At 54.1% G+C, this 23,407-nt stretch overlaps 1 protein-coding gene across 1 annotated transcript; it reads left to right on the top strand.

Annotated features, from left to right (window-relative positions):
- The first annotated feature begins 328 nt into the window (after positions 1-328).
- BICRA (BRD4 interacting chromatin remodeling complex associated protein) lies at positions 329-19,181 on the top strand. Its single transcript, XM_088155162.1, has 16 exons — positions 329-399; positions 5,118-5,163; positions 5,487-5,529; positions 5,914-5,979; positions 6,857-8,617; positions 10,388-10,960; positions 11,937-12,084; positions 12,581-12,783; positions 13,438-13,500; positions 13,613-13,671; positions 14,146-14,294; positions 15,633-15,727; positions 16,909-17,011; positions 17,945-18,110; positions 18,208-18,337; positions 18,555-19,181. The coding sequence occupies exons 2-16, from the start codon at positions 5,123-5,125 to the stop codon at positions 19,179-19,181; spliced, it is 4,227 nt and encodes a 1,408-aa protein (XP_088011288.1). The 5' UTR covers positions 329-399; positions 5,118-5,122.
- The last annotated feature ends 4,226 nt before the right edge of the window (positions 19,182-23,407 follow it).

Here is a 23,407-nt window from a genome sequence, read left to right as displayed (position 1 = left end):
CTGTGGGCGTGGTTTATGTGACCGCACAGCCTTGTGGGCGTGGTTTATGCTAATGAGCGGTCCCTCGGGGGGGGCTTGGCTGCTGAGGCGCCAGCGCGGGGGCGTGTCTATTCTAATGCCTGTCCGGGGGCGCGGTTTATGCTAATGAATTCCTCTCCGTACTTTTCTGGGGGGGGCCCGCGGGGCCGGGGGGGGTCCCGTTAAACTCCCCGGTACGCCCCCGTCCCCTCCGCGACCCCCCCGGGCCCCGCGGCGTCCCCGCCGGGAAGCGGCGGCGATGAGGCCGCGATCAGGCAGCGCCGCGAACCCCTAAGCGGCGGGGCCCGGCGGGGTCCTGGCGGCGGCGCCCGTGCGGGGGCGCCTGGGAGACCCCGCGCCGGGCGCCGCTCAGGCCTCACGGTGAGTCCGCCACAAAAAAAGCGGCGAATCGGCCCCAAATCGCGGCCCTGTCGCGACAGCGGCGGCGACAGCGCGGCCGCGCTGCCCCCCCGCCGCCGGGAAACCCCCCCGGGCCCCGCCGCGCCCCCCCCCGCCGCCGGGAACCCCCCCCGGCCCCGCCGCGGCCCCTCCCCCCCCGCTCCGAGCGGCCCCGAACGGGCCCAAAACTGAGGGGGGCGGGGGGGGGGGCGCGGGGTGGGGCCTTCGGCCTCGGCCGCCGCCTCCTCCTCCTCCTCCTCCTCCTCTTCCCGCTGCTGCCGCGCTCTTCCTCATCTTCCTCTTCCTCATCTTCCTTTTCCTCCTCTGCCTCTTCCTCGTCTTCCTCCTCTGCCTCTTCCTGCTCTTCCTCATCTTCCTCCTTCTCCTGCTCTTCCTCCTCCTCCCGCTGCTGCCGCGGCTCTTCCTCCTCTGCCTCATCTTCCTCTTCTTCCTCTGCCTCCTGCTGCTCTTCCTCCTCTTCCTCCTCCTCTTCCTCCCGCTCTTCCTCAGGGCTCAGCCCCGGGCTGGTTCTGTGCCTTCATCTTCCTCCTCTTCCTCGGGAGCTGCTTTGGGGATGTCCCAGCTCTGGCTCTGTGTGTGTGGCCTTCCTCCTCTTCTTCCTCCTCCTCCTCCTCTTTTCCTCTTCATCCTCCTCATTTCCTTCTCCTCTTCATCTTCGTTTTCCTCTTCTTCCTCTTCATCTTCCTCTTCCCCCTCATCCTCAGGGATTCAGTTCTGGGGCTGCTCTCGGCCTGTCCCCCTCTTCCTCTTCTTCCTCTTCTTCCTCCTCTTCCTCCTCTTCCTCCTCTTCCTCCTCTTCCTCCTCTTCTTTGTCCTTTTTCTTCTGCTCTTCATCTTCCTGTTCTTCCTCCTCTCCCTCCTCTTCCTCCCCTTCCTCCTCTTCCTCTTCTTTTTCTCCTCTTCCTCCTCCTTCTCCTCTCCCTCCCCTTCCTCCTCTCCCTCCTCTTCCTCCTCCCTCTCTGCCAGGGTCAGGTTTGGGATTTTGGGAATTTCCCCCCATCCCCTCTCCCCCCTCCCCCCTCCCCTTTCCCAGGGCTCCTCCCCCCTCGTCCATCCCCCAAAAATTCCCCCAAAATTCCCAAAAAATTCCCCAGCCCCCCCCAGCCCCCCCAGCCCGCAGTGGCGGCCCTGCCCCGGTTCGGTGTCCGAATAAACTCCGGTCGTGTGTCCCGATCTCTCCCGTGTTCATTCCGCACTCCCGGGGCCCCGACCCGGCCCGGCCCTTCCTGGGACCTTTGGGGGCTTTTTTTGGGACCTCCTGGGATTTTTGGGAATTTTTTTGGAGGGGTTTTTTTTTGGAGAATTTTTTGGGAATTTTTTGGAGGGGGGCGGGGAGGGAAGTGGATGGATTTGGGGGCTGGGGTTGAGTCCTGGAGTATCCTCGGAGTAAGAGCTGGGGAGGGGAGGCCGGGCCTTGAGTATCCCCTGAGTATCCCTGGAGTATCCCTGGAGTATCCCTGGAGTACCCCTGGAGTATCCCCTGAGTGTGCTGAGAGTCAGGCTCTGAGTATCCCCGGAGTATTCTTGGAGTATCCCCGGAGTACCCCTGGAGTATCCCCTGAGTATTCTTGGAGTATCCCCTGAGTGTGCTGGGAAGGAGGCTCTGAGTATCCCTGGAGTACTCTTGGAGTATCCCTGGAGCATGGGGCTGGAGAGTGGAATTGGTGCCGTGTGTAACCCCTGAGTAGGAGTTTGGGGCTGGAATTCCTGCCTGGAGTATCCCTGGAGTATCCCTGGAGTATCCCCTGAGTGTGCTGAGAGTCAGGCTCTGAGTATCCCCGGAGTATCCCTGGAATGTTCCTGGGGTATCCCTGGAGTATCCCTGGAGTTCGAGGTCCAGGTCCTGGAGTATCCCCTGGGTGAGAGGTCAGAGGTCAAGCCCGGAGTATCCCTGGAGTATTCCCAGAGTACCGCTGGAGTATCCCCAGAGTACCCCCTGGAGTATCCCCGGAGTATCCCTGGAGTACCCCCTGAGTATCCCCAGAGTACCCCCTGGAGTATCCCCTGAGTACCCCCTGAGTACCCCCGGAGTACCCCTGGAGTATCCCCGGAGTATCCCTGGAGTATCCCCGAGTCAATCCCAGTCCTGTTCCCTGCTCCGTCCTTGCTCCGATCCCGCGGGTTTGGGGCTCAAACTGGGCCTGGGCAGATCCAGACTGGGAATGGGGAATTCCAGACTGGGAATGGAGAATTCCAGACTGGGAATGGGGAATTCTGAACTGGGAATGGAGAATTCCAGACTGGGAATGGGGAATTCCAGACTGGGAATGGAGAATTCCAGACTGGGAATGGAGAATTCCAGACTGGGAATGGAGAATTCCAGACTGGGAATGGGGAATTCCAGACTGGGAATGGGGAATTCCAGACTGGGAATGGAGAATTCCAGACTGGGAATGGGGAATTCTGAACTGGGAATGGAGAATTCCAGACTGGGAATGGGGAATTCCAGACTGGGAATGGGGAATTCTGAACTGGGAGCAGAGAATCCCGGACTGGGAATGATGGATTCAGAACTGGGAATGATGGACTCAGAACTGGGACTGGGGTTTCTTGGACTGGGACTGGAGAATTCCGAACTGGGATTGGAGAATTCCGAACTGGGATTGGGTTTTTCTTGGACTGGGATTGGCATGTCCGGACTGGGAATGGGGAATCCTGAACTGGGAATGGAGAATCTGGGACTGGGATTGGTGAATTCTGAACTGGGGTCGGTTTTTCCAAACTGGGATTGGGTCTTTGTGGCCTGGGAATGGTTTTTCTGAACTGGGAATGGGGAATTCTGAACTGGGAATGGTGAATTCTGAACTGGGAATGGTGAATTCTGAACTGGGAATGGTGAATTCCAGACTGGGAATGGTGAATTCCGAACTGGGAATGGTGAATTCCGAACTGGGAATGGTTTTTCTGAACTGGGATTGGGTTTTCCCAGACTGGCCCCAGGAATTTTTTCCCCTTCCATAAAAATCCCGTGGGAATCTCTGGGATCCCCTGGCTCTGCTCATTGGCTGCTGGCCAATAATCAATAACTGATAATCAATAACCGATAATCAATAACCGATAATCAATAACTGATAATCAATAACTGATAATCGATAACCAATGACCCATCCGTGCTCTGGTGATCGATTAGTGATGCCTGTGGCCGTGGCAGCTGTCAATCACTGATTGATCAGGTATTGATCAGGTATTGATCAGGTATTGATCAATGACCCCATTGATCCCCCAGCTGTGAGTCTGATCAATTGATCCCACAGCTGATCAATTAACCGGTCATTAATTGCCTTATTAATTCATTAATGGTTCAACAGCTCGAGTCAGTAATTGATTAATGACTGATCAATAATCCCTTAACGATCTGTGGGGTCAGGTATTGGATCAATTAATTAATTATTGATTGATTGTGAGGCGTTTAATTGTCAGTTATTAACAGAATTAATTGGGTGCGTGATTAGTGGCCGGTTTCCCTGTTTAATTAACCCTGTTATTAATTGATTCCTGCCTTTATTAGGTAAATCAATCAGTGGGATATCAGTGATTGATTAGTTCAGCTGTTGATTAATAGATCAACGAAGCTCAACATTGACTAATTAATCAGATTAATTAATGGATTTGATATCAGGCTGATCGGTTAATTAGGGGCTTGATCAATCATTTATTCTCTGGTTTATTAATTGAGCGTCCATTAATTACATTCATTAATTACAGGCTGATTAATGAATGCGTTGATTGATCAGGTATTGATTGAATTGATCCGAACGGGCCGGAATTCCCGGGAAAATCGGAATTTTGGGAATTCTTTGGCTGCTTTTCCCTGGGAATTCCTGGAATTCCGCCCCAAATCCACATTTCATTCTGGGAATTCTGCCCGGGGCTGGAATTCCCGGAATTCCCAGAGAATTCCCGAATTTCCCCAAGAATCCCTGAGTTTTCCCTGGGTTTCCCCGGGAATTTTGGGAATTCTGGAAGGAATCCCTGGGATGGAAAATCCCTGGAAAATTCCGGGCTGGGCTCTGGTTTTAGGCTGTTCCCAAAAAAAAACCCCAAAAAATCCCGGGAATTTCGTTCTTGGGGGCTCTGGGCTCCAGGATCCAGGAGGGAATTCTGGGATAAATCCTGAATTTCCCTCAGGGATTTTTTTGGGATAAATCCTGAATTTCCCTCAGGGATTTTTTTGGGATAAATCCCGAATTTCCCCGGGGGGATTTTGGGATCACTTCATTCCCTGAGGGATTTTTGGGATCAGTTCTTCCTCCCCCCGCCCCCGTTTTAGAATTCCTGGGGGAAAATTTCCCAGGATTTTTCCAGGAATTCCTGGAACCAATTCCCGACAGATTTCCCTTCCCCCCCCTCCCTTTTCCCACTTCTCCCTCCCAAAAAAAACCACGACAAAACCGAGGATTTGGGGGAAAAAAAGCGGGAAAAGGGCCCTGAATCCCGGGATTTCGGGGATTGGGGATTTTCCGGGATTTTTCCAGGATTTTCCCGGGATTTTCCTGGGGTTTTTCCGGGATTTTCCCGGGATTTTTCTGGGATTTTCCCGGGATTTTTCTGGGGATTTTCCGGGATTTTTCCTGGGTTTTTCCGGGATTTTTCTGGGGATTTTTTCCGGGATTTTCCCGGTGTTTTCCCGGGATTTTTCCGGTGTTTTCCATGGGAAATGACGCTGTGTGTCGTTGCAGGTGTCATGGATGATGAGGACGGGCGGTGCCTGTTAGACGTCATCTGGTGAGTCCCGGAATTCCCAGAATTCCCGGCCTGGAAAAGTGGGAATTCTCGTCCTGGGAACGACCCCCCCCCCAAATAAAAACCAGGGTGGGAATGGCCCCGAAAAAATGGGAATTACCTGGAAAAGGACCCCCAAAAAATGGGAATTGTAGCAGGAGAGACCCTGGGAAAGGTGGGAATTTTGGGGGGAATGTCCCTAAAAAAGGGCTGGAATTGTCCCAGAGGAGGTGGGAATTGATTTGGGAAGGTGGGAAAGGTCCCTGGTCCCTCTGGAATTCCCGGAATTCCCGGAATTCCCCCCTGACTGTTCCCTGCTCCCGCAGCGATCCGCAGGCCCTGAACGATTTCCTCCATGGATCCGAGAAGGTGAGCGCCCCTCCCCCCCCAATCCCAAATCCCAAATCCCAAATTCCCGATTTTCCCACGGAATTCCCGATTCCCTCCCCTCCCCATCCTCAGCCCCCAGCCCCGCCCAGGATTTTCTCCTGGAATTTTTTTCCCAGCTCGCCCAGGCAGGAATTCGGGGCCCTCACCCACATCCTGATTTTTTTTTTTTCCCTTTTTTCCCTTTTTTCCCCATTTTCCCCCATTTTTCCCCATTTTTCCCCCTGTTTCCTCCCCATTTCCTCCCCCTTTTTCCCCATTTTCCCCCATTTTTTCCCATTTTTTCCCCATTTTCCCCATTTCCCCCCTCCTCACCCCACAATTCCCGAATTCCCCTCCATCCATTCCCGATTTTTCCGGTTCCAGATCGACAGTGACGATCTCCTGGACAATTCCGGAGATGCCGCCAGTGCCTTTTTCGAGGGTGCTGGGGTAGGTAACCCCCCCTCCCCCGGGAAAAAATTCCCAAATTTTGGGGAATTCCTCCCTGTTCCCAGGGCTGCGCAAAGAGGAAAAAATTCCTGGGAAAATCCCGCGGGTTTTGGGTGGAGAATTCCCTTTTTTGGGTGGAGAATTCCCTTTTTTGGGTGGAGAATTCCCTTTATTGGGTGGAGAATTCCCTTTATTGGGTGGAGAATTCCCTTTTTTCGACTCCCCGTGGTTTTTTCTCTGGGATAATAAAAAGGTGGGAAAAGGGAGAGATGAGGAATTCCCGGTTCCGTTGAATCCCATTGGATCTTGTTGAGTTCCATTGGGTTCTGTTGGGTTCCATTGATCACCATTGATTTCCATTGATTTCCATTGGGTTCTGCTGGGTTCTGTTGGGTTCCGTTGGGTTCCATTGATCTCCATTGATCTCCATTGATTTCCATTGGGTTCTGTTGGGTTCCATTGATCTCCATTGATCTCCATTGATTTCCATTGGGTTCCATTGGGTTCTGTTGGGTTCTGTTGGGTTCCATTGATCTCCATTGATTTCCATTGATTTCAATTGGGTTCCGTTGGGTTCTGTTGGGTTCCATTGATCTCCATTGATTTCCATTGATTTCCATTGATTTCCATTGGGTTCCGTTGGGTTCTGTTGGGTTCTGTTGGGTTCCATTGATCACCATTGATCACCATTGATTTCAATTGGGTTCCGTTGGGTTCTGTTGGGTTCCATTGATCTCCATTGATCTCCATTGATCTCCATTGATTTCCATTGGGTTCCGTTGGGTTCTGTTGGGTTCCACTGGGCTCCGTTGCTCTCGCCCAGTTCCCCAAACCCCTCCCCCCATCTCACCCCACCCCCATTGCCACCCCCCCGCAGCTCCACGGTCAAGAAGCCGCCGGTGGCAACCCGCTGAGCGCCGAACCGAGCCAGCCGCCGGCCAGCGTGGACCTGGACTTCCTGGAGGATGACATCCTGGGCTCGCCGGGCCCCGGTGCCGGCGCTGGCGCCGAGCAGCCGTGCGACATCCTCCAGCAGAGCCTGCAGGAGGCCAACATCACCGAGCAGACGCTGGAGGCCGAGGCCGAGCTGGACCTGGGCTCCTTCCAGCTGCCGGCGCTGCAGCCGGTGGTGCAGGCGGCCGACGGCACGCCCCAGATCTTCTCGGGCGGCGCCGACCTGCTGGGCCTGCAGCCGCCGGCCGTGCTGGCCCCGCAGGCGCTGGTGCAGCCACCGGACGTGGTCAACAAAGCCATCAGCGTCCAGCCCTTCCTGCAGCAGGTGGGCCTGGGCAACGTCACCATCCAACCCTTGCCAAACTTGCCCGGTTTGCCCAACGGCAGCCCCGGCGGCGCCCTGGGCCTGGGACCCATCCAGGTGGTGGGCCAGCAGGTGATGGCCATCAACCAGCCGGCCGCGCCGCAGCTGCTGGCCAAGCCGGCGCCGGTGGCCGGTTACATCGCGCAGCCCGAGGCGGGCGCGGCGCAGGGCGCGGGGCTGGTGATCCAGAAGAGCCTTCCGGCCGTGGCCACCACCACGCTGAACGGCAGCTCCGTGTTCGGCGGCGTGTCGGCGGCGTCGGCGCAGCCGCTCACCGTCACCTCGGGCCTGGGCGGCTCCCTGGTGCCGGCGCCCAACGTCATCATCCACCGCACGCCCACGCCCATCCAGCCCAAGCCCGCCGGCGTGCTGCAGCAGAAGCTTTACCAGATCACGCCAAAACCCTTCGCCCCCGGCGGCGCCCTGGCGCTGCCCGGCGAGACGCCGGCCAAGACGCAGCAGAACTTGACGTTCATGGCCGGCAAAGCCGCGCCCAACGTGGTGCTCCAGAGCTTCCCCCCCAACGTCTTCAAGCCTCCGCCGCCGCAGCCGCCGGCGCTGGGCAAGTCCATGAGCGTGCACGTGCTCAACCAGGGCGGCTCCATCGTCATCCCGGCGCAGCCCTTCCAGGGCCAGAACCAATTCCTGCTGCCGGGGCAGCTCGCCGGCGCCTCGGCCGTGCCGCTGCCGCAGCCGCTCTCGGCGCTGCCGGCCAACGTGGGCGGCCAGCTCTTGCCGGGAGCCGGCCAAACTCACATCATCGCCGGCCAGGGCGCCGGCGCCCAGCTCTTGGCCAACCCGGCCTTACCGGCGCAGCTCCTCAACCAAAACCTGGCCGGGCAGCTCAACCTGGGCCCGGTGCTGGCGTCGCCGGGCGCGGCGGGCACGGCCCACATCCTGTCGGCGGCGCCCATCCAGCTGCAGCCGGGCCAGGTGGCGCCGCCGGCGCTGTTCCAGATGCCGGTGTCGCTGGCCGGGCCCTTGCCCAGCCCCGGCTCGGCGCCGGCGCCGGCGCCCACGGTGATCCAGGGAGTCACCCTGGCCAGCCCGGTGGCCATGCTCAACGCCGGCGACGGGCTGGGAGCCGCCGTCAGCATCCAGGCGGCCGCCGGCAGTCCCGGCGCCGGCGCCGGTGCCGAGCCCGGTTCCGGTGGCTCCGGCGGCGCCGCGGCGGCTCCGGCGGCGCTGGGGGCTGGGAGCGCCCAGCCCAGCCCCGGCCTCGCCGCCAGCCCCGAGAAAATCCTGCTGGGAACGGCGGCCGGCACCGGCAGCGCCGCGCCCGTGCTGGGCCAGGACAGCGTGCCCATGTTCCTGCAGCAGGTGAGGGAATTCGGGAATTCGGGGGGTCCTGGGATTCCCGGGATTTCCGGGATTCGGGGATTCCAGGATCTGGGGGTTATTGGGATTTGGGGGGGTCCTGGGATCTGGGGGAGTCCCAGGATTCAGGGATTCCCAGGATTTGGGGATTGTTGGGATTTGGGGATTCCCAGGATTCGGGGATTGTTGGGGTTCTGGGATTCCCAGGATTTGAGGATTCCCAGGATTTGGGTTTTCCCAGGATTTAGGGATTTCTGGGATTAGGGGTTTTCTGGGATTTGGGGATTCCAGGCATTCCTGGGATTCTGGGATTTCTTGGATTCAGGCATCCCCAGGATTTGGGGATTTTTCCCAGGGTTTGGGGAATTCTCAGAATTTCGGGATCCCCAACCTTCTGGGATTTGGGGATTGCCAGGATTCAGGGATTCCCTGGGAATGGTGGGGAAAATGATCTGGGAGCAGAAAAATGGGATCCAGCAACGGAAAACCGGGATCCAGGCATGGAAAAGCTGGGACCCAGCAGCGGAAATCTGGGATTTGAGAGTGGAAATCTGGGATTTGGGAGCGGAAATTTGGGATTTGGGAGCGGATCCCCCCTGGATCCACCCCGAGGGACCCAAACCCCTCCCCACTCTTGGATCTCCCGGAATTCCTCCCCCCCCCCCCCCCCCCCCCCCAGGCTCAATCCAGGATTCCCAAATCCCAAAAATTCCCAGAAATTCCCGCCCCGTTTTTCCGGCTGCTCCGCTCGCTTGGCGCTCACTAACCCCGGCTGCTGCTGCTCCTCTGCACCCCCAAAACCCCCGGAATTCCCCCCAAAAATTCCCCAAAAATTCGGGAATGGGGAAGGGGGGGTGGTCGGATCTATCCGGAATCATCCCTGGAATGGGGGGGAAAAAAACAGGAATGGGGAAATTTTTGGGGGAGAAAAAAATGGAAAATTATTTTTCTGGGATTGCTCCAGAGGGAATTCCAGGTCAGAGGCGATCTGGGGATTTCCCAAATTCCCAAGGGTGGATTTGCTTTCGGTGTGACCCAAAATATTCCCAAAAATGGGATTGGGGTCCTGGGGGTGCCTTGGGAATCCTCAGGGTGGATTTTCCCAGGATTTCCCTGGGATTTTCCCGGGATTTTCGGATCAGGATTTTGAATTTGGGGATCGGGATTTTCGATTTTGGGATGGCGATTTCAGAATCGCGATTCTGGATTTTGGGATCTGGATTTTGAATCTTAGAACCAGGATTTTTGGATTTCGGGATGGGGATTTTGGATTTCGGAGTCAGAATTTTTGGATTTCGGGGTGGGAATTTTGGATTTTGGAGCCAGAATTTTGGGATTTCGGGGTGGGAATTTTGGATTTCGGAGCCAGGATTTTGGGATTTTGGGATGGGAATTTTGGATTTCGGAGCCAGGATTTTTGGATTTCGGGATGGGGATTTTGGATTTCGGAGTCAGAATTTTTGGATTTCGGGGTGGGAATTTTGGATTTTGGAGCCAGAATTTTGGGATTTCGGGGTGGGAATTTTGGATTTTGGAGCCAGAATTTTGGGATTTCGGGGTGGGAATTTTGGATTTCGGAGCCAGGATTTTGGGATTTTGGGATGGGAATTTTGGATTTCGGAGCCAGGATTTTTGGATTTTGGGATGGGGACTTTTCCTGGGGGGGGAGGGAATTCCCGGCGCTTTTCCCGAGCTTTTTTTCCCCCTGGGAATTCCCTCCTGTCCCTCCCCTGCCCCGCACTAACCGAGCTCTTTCCTCTCCTTCTGTTGCAGCCGAAGCTCCCGGGAGCGTCCCCGGGGGACCCCACGACCCCCATCCCATCCCAGATCCCATCCCAGATATCCCAGATCCCCCCAATCCCCCAGATCCCGGCCCGGCCTCCCTCCCAGCCCCAGCCTCTGCCCCGGCCCCCATCCCGGCCCCATTCCCGGCCTCCCTCCCAGCCCCGGCCTCCCTCGGAGCCGCCGCGCCCGGAGCCTCCCCCGGGGCTCTTCGGGGTCCCCCCCGAGCATTCCCAGCACTCCCAGAATTCCCAACCCCAGCATTCCCAGCACTCCCAGTCCCCCCATGCCCAGCCCCAGCACTCCCAGCACTCCCAGTCCCCCCATTCCCAGTCCCAGCATTCCCAGCACTCCCAGTCCCCCCATTCCCAACCCCAGCATTCCCATCATTCCCAACCCCAGCATTCCCAGTCCCCCCATTCCCAGCATTCCCAGCATTCCCAGCCTTTCCCGCTGCTCAAAGCCCCGGAACATTCCCGGACTTTCCCGCTGATCCCGGCTCCTTTCCAGCCCCTGCCCGGCCCCGCGGCCCCGCCCAAGGCCGGCCCCGAGCGCTTCCAGCAGGTAAAACAATTCCCAAAAATCCCGGAAAATACCCCAGAAATCCCAGATATCCCAGGGGAAAAATCCCGGGGAAAATACCCCAGAAATCCCAGATATCCCAGGGGAGAAATCCTGGGAAATCCCCAGAATCCCAAACATCTCAGGGGAATTCTTGGAATTTCCCAAAAATCCCAGGGGGAATCCCGGGAAATCCCAAAGTCCTGGCCTGGGCAGGGAAACCCCGATGGAATTCCGGGAATTTCCGGGCATGAGCAGGGAAGTCGCAGCAGGAATTCCCGAGGATCCCGAAATTCCAGGGGGGGGTTCAGGTGGAATTGTCCCGTTCCCAAATCCCAGCCCTGGCTCAGATCCCGAGGAACTGAGGGATCCCCCTGGATTTGGGATTTGGGGGATTCAGGATTTGGGATTTGAGGGATTTGGGGAATTCAGAATTTGGGGAATTCAGGATTTGGGGAATTCAGGATTTAGGATTTCAGGGATTTGGGGGATTCAGGATTTGGGTCCTGTTGGGTTTGGGATTTAGGGAATCCAGGCTTTGAATCCTGCTGGATTTGGGATCTGGGGGGATGCAGCTGTTGGATCCTGACAGATTTGGGGATTTTGGGGGGTTCCTGGAGTGGGATCCCTCTGGATTTGGGATTTTTGGGGGTTCCCAGCTGTTCCTGACAGGGTCTTTAGGATTTCTTTGTGACATTTTTGGGGTTTTCCAGCCGTTCCTGATGGGATTTTCTGGGGATGTTTTGGGGTTTTCCAGCCGTTCCTGATGGGATTTTCTGGGGATGTTTTGGGGTTTTCCAGCCGTTCCTGATGGGATTTTCTGGGGATGTTTTGGGGTTTTCCAGCCGTTCCTGATGGGATTTTTTGGGGATATTTTGTTGTTTCCCATCCGTTCCTGGCAGGATTTTTTTGGGAGCTCCGTGGGATGTTTTTGGGGTGTCCCATCCTGTCCTGACAGTTTTGTTTTGGGGTTTTCCAGGTGCCCCAGGGGCTGCTCCTGCAGCCGAAGCCGCCCCCGTCCAGCCCGGCCCCGTTCCCGGCTCCGGCCGCTCCCGTCCTGGTCCCGGCGGCTCCGGGGACGCCCGGCCCGGCCCTGGGAACCGGAACCGGCACCGCCCCGGCCTCAGGTGGGTCTGGGATCCCCAAATCCCCAAATTCTGAGTCCCTGAAATCCCTGAAATCCCTGAATCCAAAAATCCCCAAATCCCAAAATCCCCGAATCCAAAAATCCCCAAATCCCAAAATCCTGAAATCCCCGAATCCAAAAATCCCTAAATTCCAAAATCCTGAAATCCCCAGTTCCCAAAATCCCCAAATTTTGGAATTCCCATTCCCAATTTCCCATTCCCAGTTTCCCATTCCCATTCCCAGTTTCCCATTCCCAGCTTCCCATTCCCAGTTTCCCATTCCCGGTTTCCCATTCCCAGTTTCCCATTCCCATTCCCAGTTTCCCATTCCCAGTTTCCCATTCCCAGTTTCCCATTCCCAGTTTCCCATTCCCATTCCCAGTTTCCCATTCCCATTCCCAGTTTCCCATTCCCAGTTTCCCAGTTTCCCAGTTTCCCATTCCCAGTTTCCCAGTTTCCCAGTTTCCCATTCCCAGTTTTTTCCCGTCTCCCTCAGGTGCCGTTTCTGCCCCGCCCGACTCCAAGCCGTTCTCCAGCGTTCCGGGTTCCGGTTCCAGTTCCGGTTCCATTTCCGGTTCTGGATCCGTTCCGGGATCCGTTCCCAGTTCCATTTCCGGTTCCGGTTCCGTTCCCGCCGGGAAAGGGGCCCCAAATCCCGGGAAATTGGGGGCTCCCCTCCCCCCCCAGCAGCCCGGACAGGTGAGCGCTTTTTCCTGATTTATTTCCCAATTCATTTCCTCATTTGTTTATTTCCCAATTTATTTCCTGATTTATTTCCCAATTCATTTCCTCATTTGTTTATTTCCCAATTTATTTCCTGATTTATTTCCCAATTCATTTTCTCATTTATTTATTTCCCAATTCATTTCCTCATTTATTTCCTAATTCATTTCCTCATTTATTTATTTCCCAATTCATTTCCTCATTTATTTCCTAATTCATTTCCTCATTCATTCATTTCCCAATTCATTTCCTGATTTATTCCCAATTTATTTCCAGGATTTTCCCTTTTTTTTTCCCTTTATTTCCCAGGTTTTCCCCTTTTAATTCCCCTTTTCCCACTTTAATTCCATTTCTACCCCTTTAATTCCAGATTTCCCACTTTTCCTCATTTTTCCCACTTTTCCCTGGTAATTTCACCGTTTCTTTTGCCAATTTTCTCAATTTTCCCACTTTTATTTCCCAGTTTTTCCCCTTGGTTTTCCCCTTTGGGTTCCCTCCCCCCTTTCCCAGCCCTGGGAATTTCCTGGATTTTCCCAATTTTTCTCCCTTTTCTTTCCCCCCCGCTTTTCCCGATTTTTTCCCGATTTTTTTCCCAATTTTTTTCCCAATTCTTTTCCCGTTTTTCCGCAGGTGAAGCCGGGTGGGATCAAGGGCCCCCCCCAGCCCTCGGGGGGAGGGAAGGCCCCGCCCTTGGTGAGTCCCAAAATCCCCGGAATTCTCCCCAAACTCTGGGAATTGACCCCCAAATCCCGGGAATTTCCCCAAATCCCAGGAACTGACCCCACACCCGGGGGTTTTTCCGCAGCTGGAGGCGAAGCTGGCGCTGAAGAAGGCGCCGGTGCTGCAGCCCAGTAAGGAGGCCTGGTAAGGAACTGGGAGCACTGGGAACGCTGGGAATTCCCATTTGTCCCTGTTTGTGCTGATCCCAAAATCCCAGAATTCACCATCCCCCAAATCCTGGAATTCCCAATTCCAAAATCCCAGAATTCCTCCCCGACCCAAGTCCACCAAATTCCTCCCTGATCCCAAAACCCCGGAATTCCCCATCCCCAAAATCCCAGAATTCCTGATCCCAAAATCCCAGAATTCCTCTCTGATCCCAAAATCCCGGAATTCCCAATCCTCAAAATCCCAAAATCCCCAGTCCCAAAATCCTGGAAATCCTGATCCCAAACTCCCGGAATTCCCCAAATCCCGGAATTTCCAGAATTCCTGATCTCAAACTCCCAGAATTCCCAAATCCCACAATCCCAGAATTCCCAAATCTCGGAATTCCCAAATCCCGGAATTCCCGGAATTCCCCAAATGTGGAATAATTCCCGGAATTTCCCCCCCCAGCCTCCTGGAGCAGCTGCACAAGCACCAGGGCTCGGTGCTGCACCCGGAATTCCGGACGCCGTTCCGCTCCGTGGGCGACGCCCTCAGGAGGCTCCTGCCCTACCACGTGTACCAGGGGGTGCTGCCCGGGGAGGCCGAGTGCCACAGGGGTGAGGGAGCCTCGGGATACACCGGGATACACCGGGATACACCGGGATATATGGGATATATCACGGGATATACGGGATATATGGGATATATGGGATATATGGGATGTATGGGATAAACGCTGCCCTACCACGTGTACCAGGGGGTGCTGCCCGGGGAGGCCGAGTGCCACAGGGGTGAGGGAACATCGGGATACACCGGGATACACCGGGATACACCGGGATATATGGGATATATCACGGGATATACCGGATATATGGGATATATGGGATATATGGGATATATGGGATATATGGGATATATGGGATATATGGGATGTATGGGATAAACCCTGCCCCACCACGTGTACCAGGGGGTGCTGCCCGGGGAATCCGAGTGCCAGAGGGGTGAGGGAACATCGGGATACACTGGGATACATCGGGATACACCGGGATATATGGGGATATATCGGGATATACCGGATGTATGGGATATATGGGATATATGGGATATATGGGATAAACGCTGCCCCACCACGTGTACCAGGGGGGTGCTGCCCGGGGGAATCCGAGTGCCAGAGGGGTGAGGGGAACATCGGGATACACCGGGATATATTGTGGGATATATGGGATATGGGATATTGGGATATCTCAGGGGATGTGGGGAATGTTGGGATATCGGGACTGTTGGAATAACGAGCCCTTTGCTCCGTTTCTCCTCCCTCTCTCCCTCCCGTTCCTCTCTCGCTTCCGTCTCCGTCCCTTCCTTCATCCCCTCTCTCTCCTTCCTCTTCCATTTCCCACCATTCCCACCATTCCCATCATTGCTGTTATCCCATTCCACCATTGCTGTTATCCCATTCCCACCATTCCCACCATTGGCTGTTATCCCATTCCACCATTCCCACCATTGCTGTTATCCCATCCCACCATTCCCACCATTCCCACCATTGCTGTTATCCCATTCCCACCATTCCCACCATTGCTGTTATCCCATTCCCACCATTCCCACCATTGCTGTTATCCCATTCCCACCATTCCCCACCATTCCTGTTATCCCATCCCACCATTCCCACCATTCCTGTTATCCCATCCCACCATTCCCATCATTCCCACCATTGCTGTTATCCCATTCCCACCATTGCTGTTATCCCATTCCCATCATTCCCACCATTGCTGTTATCCCATTCCCACCATTGCTGTTATCCCATTCCCATCATTCCCACCATTCCCACCATTCCTGTTATCCCATTCCCACCATTCCTGTTATCCCATTCCCATCATTCCCACCATTGCTGTTATCCCATCCCCACCATTGCTGTTATCCCATCCCACCATTCCCACCATTCCCACCATTCCCAGTGGATGAGGAGTTCGAGGCGGTGTCGGAGCAGCTCCTGCGCCGCACGCGGGCCATGCTCAACAAATACCGGCTGCTGCTGCTCGAGGAGTCACGGGTGAGCCCTGACCCCCGAATTCCCAAATCATCCCTGATCCCTGATCCCAAATCATCCCTGATCCCAAATCCTCCCTGATCCCAAATCCTCCCTGATCCCTGATTGGTGCTCAACAAATACCGGCTGCTGCTGCTCGAGGAGTCACGGGTGAGCCCTGAGCCCAGAATTCCCAAATCATCCCTGATCCCTGATCCCAAATCATCCCTGATCCCTGATCCCAAATCATCCCTCATCCCAAATCATCCCTCATCCCAAATCATCCCTGATCCCTCATCCCAAATCATCCCTGATCCCAAATCCCAAATCATCCCCGATCCCTGATCCCAAATCATCCCTCATCCCAAATCATCCCTCATCCCAAATCATCCCTGATCCCTCATCCCAAATCATCCCTGATCCCAAATCCCAAATCATCCCCGATCCCTGATCCCAAATCATCCCTGATCCCAAATCATCCCTCATCCCAAATCCCTGACCCACCCCAATCCCTGATCCCAAATCATCCCTGATCCCAAATCCTCCCCGATCCCTGATTGGTGCTCAACAAATACCGGCTGCTGCTGCTCGAGGAGTCACGGGTGAGCCCTGACCCCAGAATTCCCCAAATCATCCCTGATCCCAAATCCCTGACCTACCCCAATCCCCGATCCTGATTGGTGCTCAACAAATACTGGCGCCTGCTTCTGGAGGAATCCAGGGTGAGCCCTGATCCCAAAATTCCTGATCCCAGATTCCAATCCCAAATCCCTATCCCTGATCCCATATTCCCATGAATCCCACAGCGTTCCAGCCCCTCGGCAGAGATGGTGATGATCCCATATCCCTGATCCCATATCCCTGATCCCAATCCCCTATCCCTGATCCCATATCCCATATCCCTGATCCCATATCTCATATCCCATCAATCCCACAGCGTTCCAGCCCCTCGGCAGAGATGGTGATGATCCCATATCCCAATCCCATATCCCTGATCCCATATTCCAATCCCCACAGCGTTCCAGCCCCTCGGCAGAGATGGTGATGATCCCATATCCCAATCCCCTATCCCTGATCCCAATCCCATATCCCTGATCCCAATCCCATGTTCCATCAATCCCACAGCGTTCCAGCCCCTCGGCAGAGATGGTGATGATCCCAAATCCCCTATCCCTGATCCCATATCCCATATTCCAATCCCACAGCGTTCCAGCCCCTCGGCAGAGATGGTGATGATCGACCGGATTTTCATCCAGGAGGAGAAGACGGCGCTGGCGCTCGACCGGCAGCTGGCCCGGGACCGGCCCGGTGAGGAGCCACAGCTGGGAATGGGAGCTGGGATCTGGGATTTGGGATCTGGGATTTGGGAATGGGAACTGGGATTTGGGAAATGGGATTTGGGATCTGAGACCGGCCCGGTGAGGAGCCAGATCTGGGATTTGGGAATGGGATTTGGGATTTAGGATTTGGGATCTGGGAATTTGGGATCTGGGATTTTGGCAGTCTGGGAATGGCAATAGGGAGGATTCCCAATGGTTGAGATTGTGGGAATGGAATTCCTGGGGTTTGGGACCTGCCAAAGGCCCATCAGACAGTCAAAGGTTTATTAGGGGTTAATTAAGGGTTTATTAAGGGTCAGTTACAGGTTTATTAAAGGTTTATTAAGAATCAATTAAGGGTTTATTAAGGGTCAGTTACAGGTTTATTAAAGGTTTATTAAGGGTCAATTAAGGGTTTATTAAGGGTCAGTTGCAGGTTTATTAAAGGTTTATTAAGAATCAATTAAGGGTTTATTAAGGGTCAGTTACAGGTTTATTAAAGGTTTATTAGGGGTCAATTAAGGGTTTGTTAAGGGTCAGTTACAGGTGTATTAAAGGTTTATTAAGGGTCAATTAAGGGTTTATTAAGGGTCAGTTGCAGGTTTATTAAAGGTTTATTAAGGGTCAATTAAGGGTTTGTTAAGGGTCAGTTACAGGTTTATTAGGGGTCAATCAAGGGCCAATTAAAGGCCAGTTAAAGGCCAATTAAAGGCCAATTAAAGGCCAATCAAGGCCCAGCCGAGGTCTCCCCGAGGTCCCGGCCCAGCCTCTGGATCTTTGGGATGAATCCCGTGGGAAAAGGCAAATTTGGGGCGGGGAGAGAGGGAGAAAGGGAAATTGCCGTTATCCCCATGCAAATGAGCTCCAATTACTCTAATTACTCTAATTAATTAATCAGTGACCCTGCTCCTTTCTCTTGCAGACGAATACGTCTCCTCTTCTTCCTCCTCTTCCTCCTCCTCCTCCCGCTCCCACCCCCTCCCCCCCTCCTCCTCCTCCTCCTCCCTGCCCCTCCCCCAGCCCTCCCCCGCCCCTCCCCCTCCCGCCCCCGCCCCTCCCCCCCCCGCCCCCCCCAAATTGCTCATCAAGCACGGGGGGGCTCCCCGAGCGTCACCTGGCCTGGGGAGGGGCGCGACCCTCCCCCCCGGGACCCCCCCCGGGATCTCCGGGCCGGGGGCGGGGGAGGGGGCCGGGGGTGGGGGATGGGGACGAGGACGCGCTGCCGTCGCGGAGCCGCCCCCCGATGAAAACGTACGAGGCGCGGAGCCGCATCGGCCTCAAGCTGAAAATCAAGCAGGAGGCGGGGCTGAGCAAGGTGATCCACAACACGGCGCTGGATCCGCCGGGAATCCCGCCGGAATCCCGCCGGGAACGCCGCCCGCGGCCGCGCAGCTCAACGGCTCCCTGGAGAAGAGAGCGGCGCCGGCGTCTTCATCCTCGTCGTCATCCTCATCATCCTCATCATCATCCTCGTCGTCGTCGCCCGCCGCGCATGCCGTGCCGCCTCCCGCTGAGGAAAAAGTTACCGGGAGAGCCCCCGAGGCGCCGCCCGCGCGCTCCGAGCGCCGCCCGGTGATCACGGCGATCCGGCGGGACCGCGAGCCCGCCCCGCGGGGCCGCGGGAAGGGACCCCCGGCCCGCGAGGAGGCGTCGGACGGCTGAGGACGAGGAGGACGAGGAGGAAGGCGCGGGCAGAGGAGGGCGGGAGGCGGCGTGGGGCGGCAAGAGGAGGAGGAGGGAGGAGGAAGAGGAGATGCTGGACGTGGGACAACGCGTCCTTCTCGAGCGACAGCCCCCAGGACGATTCGCTGAGCGAGCACCTGCAGAGCGCCATCGACAGCATCCTGAACCTGCAGCAGCCGCGGAACGCGCCGGGAATACCGGGAACGGCACCGGGAATGACACCGGCAACGGCACCGGGGAGCGGCACCGGAACGCCGGGACTGGGAGCCACACCCGGGACAGCGCCGGGACTGGGACCGGCAGCGACAGCGGCGCTGGGCCCGGGCTCGGTACCGGCGCTGGGCTCGGTACCGGCGCTGGGCTCGGTACCGGCGGCGGCCGCCCCGCCCTGCCCGGCCCGGGCCCGGCCCGAGCCCCTCGTGCCCCCCCCCAGCCACAACGGCGGCCTCGGGGCCGCGCGGACGTGCACGAGATGACGGCGGCGGGGACGGGAGGGGAGCACCGGGAAAACACAAAAAAAACAAAACAAAAAAAAAAAAAACAAAACAAAAAAAATAATCCGGGAACGGCGGAGGGGTCGGGAAAAAAAAAAAAAAATCCCGGGAGTGCGCGGGAATGGAGAGGAACGGATCCCGGGAATTCGGAGAGTCCCGGATTGGGGAAATTCGGGATCGGCCCCGGGAGAGGAAATTTGGGGAGCGAGGGGAGAGGAGAGAGCGCCGGGAATGGGAAAATTCGGGAATGCGGAGAGGCCTCCCGGGACGGGGAATGCGGGAATTCCACCAGGATAGGAAAATTCGGGAATGCGGGAATTCCACCAGGATAGGAAAATTCGGGAATGCGGGAATTCCCACCGGGATAGGAAATTCGGGAATGCGGGACCGGCCCCGGGATTCCGGAGTTCCGGGAAGGCGGGAGAGAGGAGCGGGAAATTCGGGGATCGGAGCCCCCGGCACGGGGAGGGGATCGGGGAAAATTCGGGAAATTGGGGAGAGAGAGGAGCGGGAATTCGGGAATTTCCCGGGATGGGAACTCGGGAAGGTCCCAAATCCCGGCGTCGGGAACAGGAATTCTTTTTTTTTTTTTTTTTTTTTTTTTCCCCCCAAATGGGATTTTTTGGGATCTACCCAGACCCAATTCCCGCCCCAAAGGAGCAAAAATCCCAAATTATCCCGAATTTCCACCTTTTTTTGTTTTTGTTTTTTAACTCATTCCGTTTTTAAACCTTTTTCCCCTCAAACCCTGCCCAGAAATTCAAATTCCCCCCCCACCCTTTTTTTGTTTGTTTGTTTCCTTTTTTAAACCAATTCTGGAGATTTTTGTAGACCCTCCCCAAATCCCCCCCCCCAGAAAATTCCCAAGAACTGGGAAGGGTGAAATTCCACAATTCCTTTGAAAAAAAAAAACCCAACAACAAAAAAGAATTCCCGAGATTTTGGGGGTGAAAAAAAGAAGCAGGAAACGCAAAAATTCCTTTTTAAAAAAAGACAAAAAAGGAATTTTCCAGTGGCTTCGCTCTGATCCCGTTTTCCCCCTTTCCCAAATCCTTCAACCAAAGTAAAAAAAAAATAAAATCCCAATTTCTGCCGGGAAAACGGGGAATTTCCCGCCTTGATTTCCCCAAAATTCCCTTTTTTTGTTTGTTTGTTTGAATTGGATTTTTTTCCCTTTTTTTTCCACTTTTTTGGGCAATTTTCCCAATTCCCGGAATTTTGGGGGTTGGAAGTGGGGGAGGAGGGACCGGGGAGTTCCCGCCTGGGATTTCCGGGGATTTTTCCAACTTTTCTTGGAATTTCGGTCGCTTTTGGGATTCCCCCAAATCCCCCGCAGCGTTTTTTCCAAAAAAAAAAAAAAAAAAAAAAAATCGGATTTTCCCGAGAATTCCACCAGGGAATCCCAAAATCCCCAGGAATTCGGAATTTTTTTTTTTTTCCTGGTTTTTTCCTCCCTTTTTCTTTCTCCCGTTTTTTTCCCTCCATCCCTTTTATTTTATTATTTTTTTTAATTTATCCTTTTCTATCTTATTTATTTTCCTTTATCCCATTTTTATCCCGGTTTTTTCATCCCAGTTTTTTATTTATTTCTGTTTCTCTTCGTCCCGTTTCCCCTTTTTTAACAATCCCGTTTATTTTTCCTCGCTCCGTTTCTGCTTCTCCCCATTTGTGTTTTTTATCCATTTTTATCCATTTTCAATCCCATTTTTTTATTATTTATCCCCTTCCTGGCCTCCTTTCCTTTCCCTTTTCCCCACTTTTTTAATTCTTTATCCCAGTTTTTGCCCAGTTTTGGATTTTCCCGTTCTCGGCCGGGTGGATCCACTGGAAAACCCCAAAATCGCCTTTTTTAGCCCCAAAGTATTTTTTTTTTTTTTTTAGCCGCAATATTTCGCCCTTTAAAAAAAAAATAAAAATTAAAATCTGGATTTCCCTCAGGAATTTCCACTTCCGTTCCCAAATCCTCATTTTTCCAAAAGAAATCCCAAAAATTCGCTTTCCACCCCCAAAATCTCCATTTTTTTTCCTCCAGAAAAATCCCATTTATCCCAAATAATTCTCAATTTTTCGCCCCAAAATTTCATTTTTTTCCCCCCAAATTCCCATTTCCCTTCCCAAATTCCTTTTTTTTTTTTTCTCCCCTCCTCCCCCTCCTTTTCCCCCCGGGAATTCCGGGTTTTTGGGGGGGGATTTTTAAACCCTTTCCTTCCCTTTTTTTTTTTTTTTTTTTTCCCAGGAATTCGGGTTGGGGGGGGGGGGGGGGGCGGGGTCGGATCCCGAATTTCGGAGAGGAGGAGAATTCCCAAAAAAAGAAAAAAAAAAAAAAAAAAAAAAAGGAGATTTCCCGGGGAGGGCCCCGGGGGGAGATTCCCGGCTGGAATTTTGTACTGTATTTATTGTCTATACCGAGTTTTTTTAAGGAATTCTTGGACATTTACTATTTCTGGTGTAAATTAAAAAAAAAAAAAATCACTTTTAATTAATTAACGAAGCCCCGGCCCCGCTGATTCCCGCCGGGAAAAAACAAAAAACAAACAAACAAAAAAATTAAAATAAAATAAAACGGGAATGGGGGGGGGGGGGAGGGGCTGGGATTTGGGGGGGGGGGGAGGGGCGGGGGGGGGGGGGTCCCTGGGCCCCCCGGGATCCTCTGGAATTTCTGGGATTTTTTGGGATTTTCGGGAATTTTTTGGGACCCTCTGGAATTCCCGGGATTTTGGGGGATTTTTTTTTTTTTAATTCCCGGGATTTTTTTGGATTTTTTTTTTTTTTAAACAATTCCCGGGATTTTTTATTAAATAATTCCCGGGATCCTCCGGGCTCGTCCCTCGCTCCCCCCCCACTCATGGCCCCCCCATCATTAATTATTTATTAACTCAATCACGCCCCCGTTAATTAATTTATTAATTTATTAATTCCCGCTGCTCTTTTATGGCGCGGCTCGGCCCCCCCGCCCCCGTTTATGGAGATTTATGGAAATTTATGGAAATTTATGGAAATTCCGGTCCCGTTTTTTCCCCCTCCGCGTTTTTTTGGAGCTCAGAGCTGCGCCCGCGGCCGCGGGATCGGGAGCGAAATTCCCGGGAAAAGGGAGCGGGAAAAGGTCGGGAAAACCGCGGGGGGAAAAAAAGGGAATTTCGGGGAGGAAAAACGGGAATTCCGGGGCGGAAAAATTCGAATTTTGGAGCGGAAAAATGAGAATTTTCCCCACCCGGAACAGCGAAAATCCCCCAGGGCGGGGCGGGGAGGGGAAAAGGGAATTTTTGGGATTTGGGGGCGAGGAAATCCCGGAGTTTCCGCTCGTTTGGGTGGGAGAAGTTTGGGATCCCCCGGGGGGGTTTTTGGGGGGTGAAAAATCCCCGAAATTCCGTTTTCCTGCTCCTTTTCCGGCAGGGAATCCCAAAAACGTCGCGTTTGGGACTCGATTTTTTTTTAGTAAAAAACAAAATCCCTAAAACTTCATTTCCCAGCTGGATTTTAGGGGGGATAAAAACCCCTGGAGTTGGTTTAGCTCCTTGTTTTTCTGGGGAAAAAAAAAAACAAACAAATCTTCTTTTTTTCCCCTTGACTTGATGGGAAAAAATCCCTAAAATTTCACTTTTCTGCTTGTTTTGACAGGGGAAAAAAAAATCCCAGCTCCTCCTTTTCCCTCAGTTCACACGGCACCACATCCCTGAAACTTCACTTTTGGCTCGGTTTTTATGGAAAAAATTCCTCCAGCTCCATTTTTTCCCTCCTTTTAAGGCAAAAGCTCCCTAAAACCTTCTTTTCCCTCCTCGCTAATAGAAGGAAAACCCCTGAAATTCTCTTTTTTCCCCTCGTTTCTCCAGCAGGGATCCCCAAATCTCCGTTTTATTCCCATTTTTTTTTCGGGAATCTCCCCCCCCCCCCCCCTCCCCGAACCCTCATTTCCCGCCGGGATTTTTTGGGGGGATCAATTCCTCAAATTCTCTTTTCCCGCTGGGTTTTCCCACCCAAATCTTCCCAAATTCTCATTTTTCCAGCGGATCCAGGTGGGAATTCCCTGCTCCCTCCCCCATGGCTTGCCCCCTCCACCTGAGCCCCTCCCTTTTCCTCTTTTTTTCCTCCCCTTTTCCTCTTTTTTTCCTCCACTTTCCTCATTCTTTTCCCCTCCTTTTCCTCATTTTTTCCCGCATTTCCCCCCCTTTTCCCCCTTTTTCTGCGGATCTCTGCCATTCCAGAGCTTT

Source organism: Sturnus vulgaris, chromosome 35, assembly GCF_052056855.1.
Source record: "Sturnus vulgaris isolate bStuVul1 chromosome 35, bStuVul1.hap1, whole genome shotgun sequence".
NCBI classification, from domain to species: Eukaryota; Metazoa; Chordata; class Aves; order Passeriformes; family Sturnidae; genus Sturnus; species Sturnus vulgaris.
This window is presented reverse-complemented; position numbering and strand designations above follow the sequence as displayed.

What these genes read in the sequence shown, in the direction of transcription:
- BICRA (XM_088155162.1), top strand. Translation starts at nt 5,123, where the DNA reads ATGGATGATGAGGACGGGCGGTGCCTGTTAGACGTCATCTG. An exon ending in TGCCTGTTAGACGTCATCTG is followed by an intron (nt 5,164 to 5,486) that starts GTGAGTCCCGGA and finishes CTGCTCCCGCAG; the next exon opens with CGATCCGCAGGCCCTGAACG. An exon ending in CAGCCCAGTAAGGAGGCCTG is followed by an intron (nt 13,672 to 14,145) that starts GTAAGGAACTGG and finishes TTCCCCCCCCAG; the next exon opens with CCTCCTGGAGCAGCTGCACA.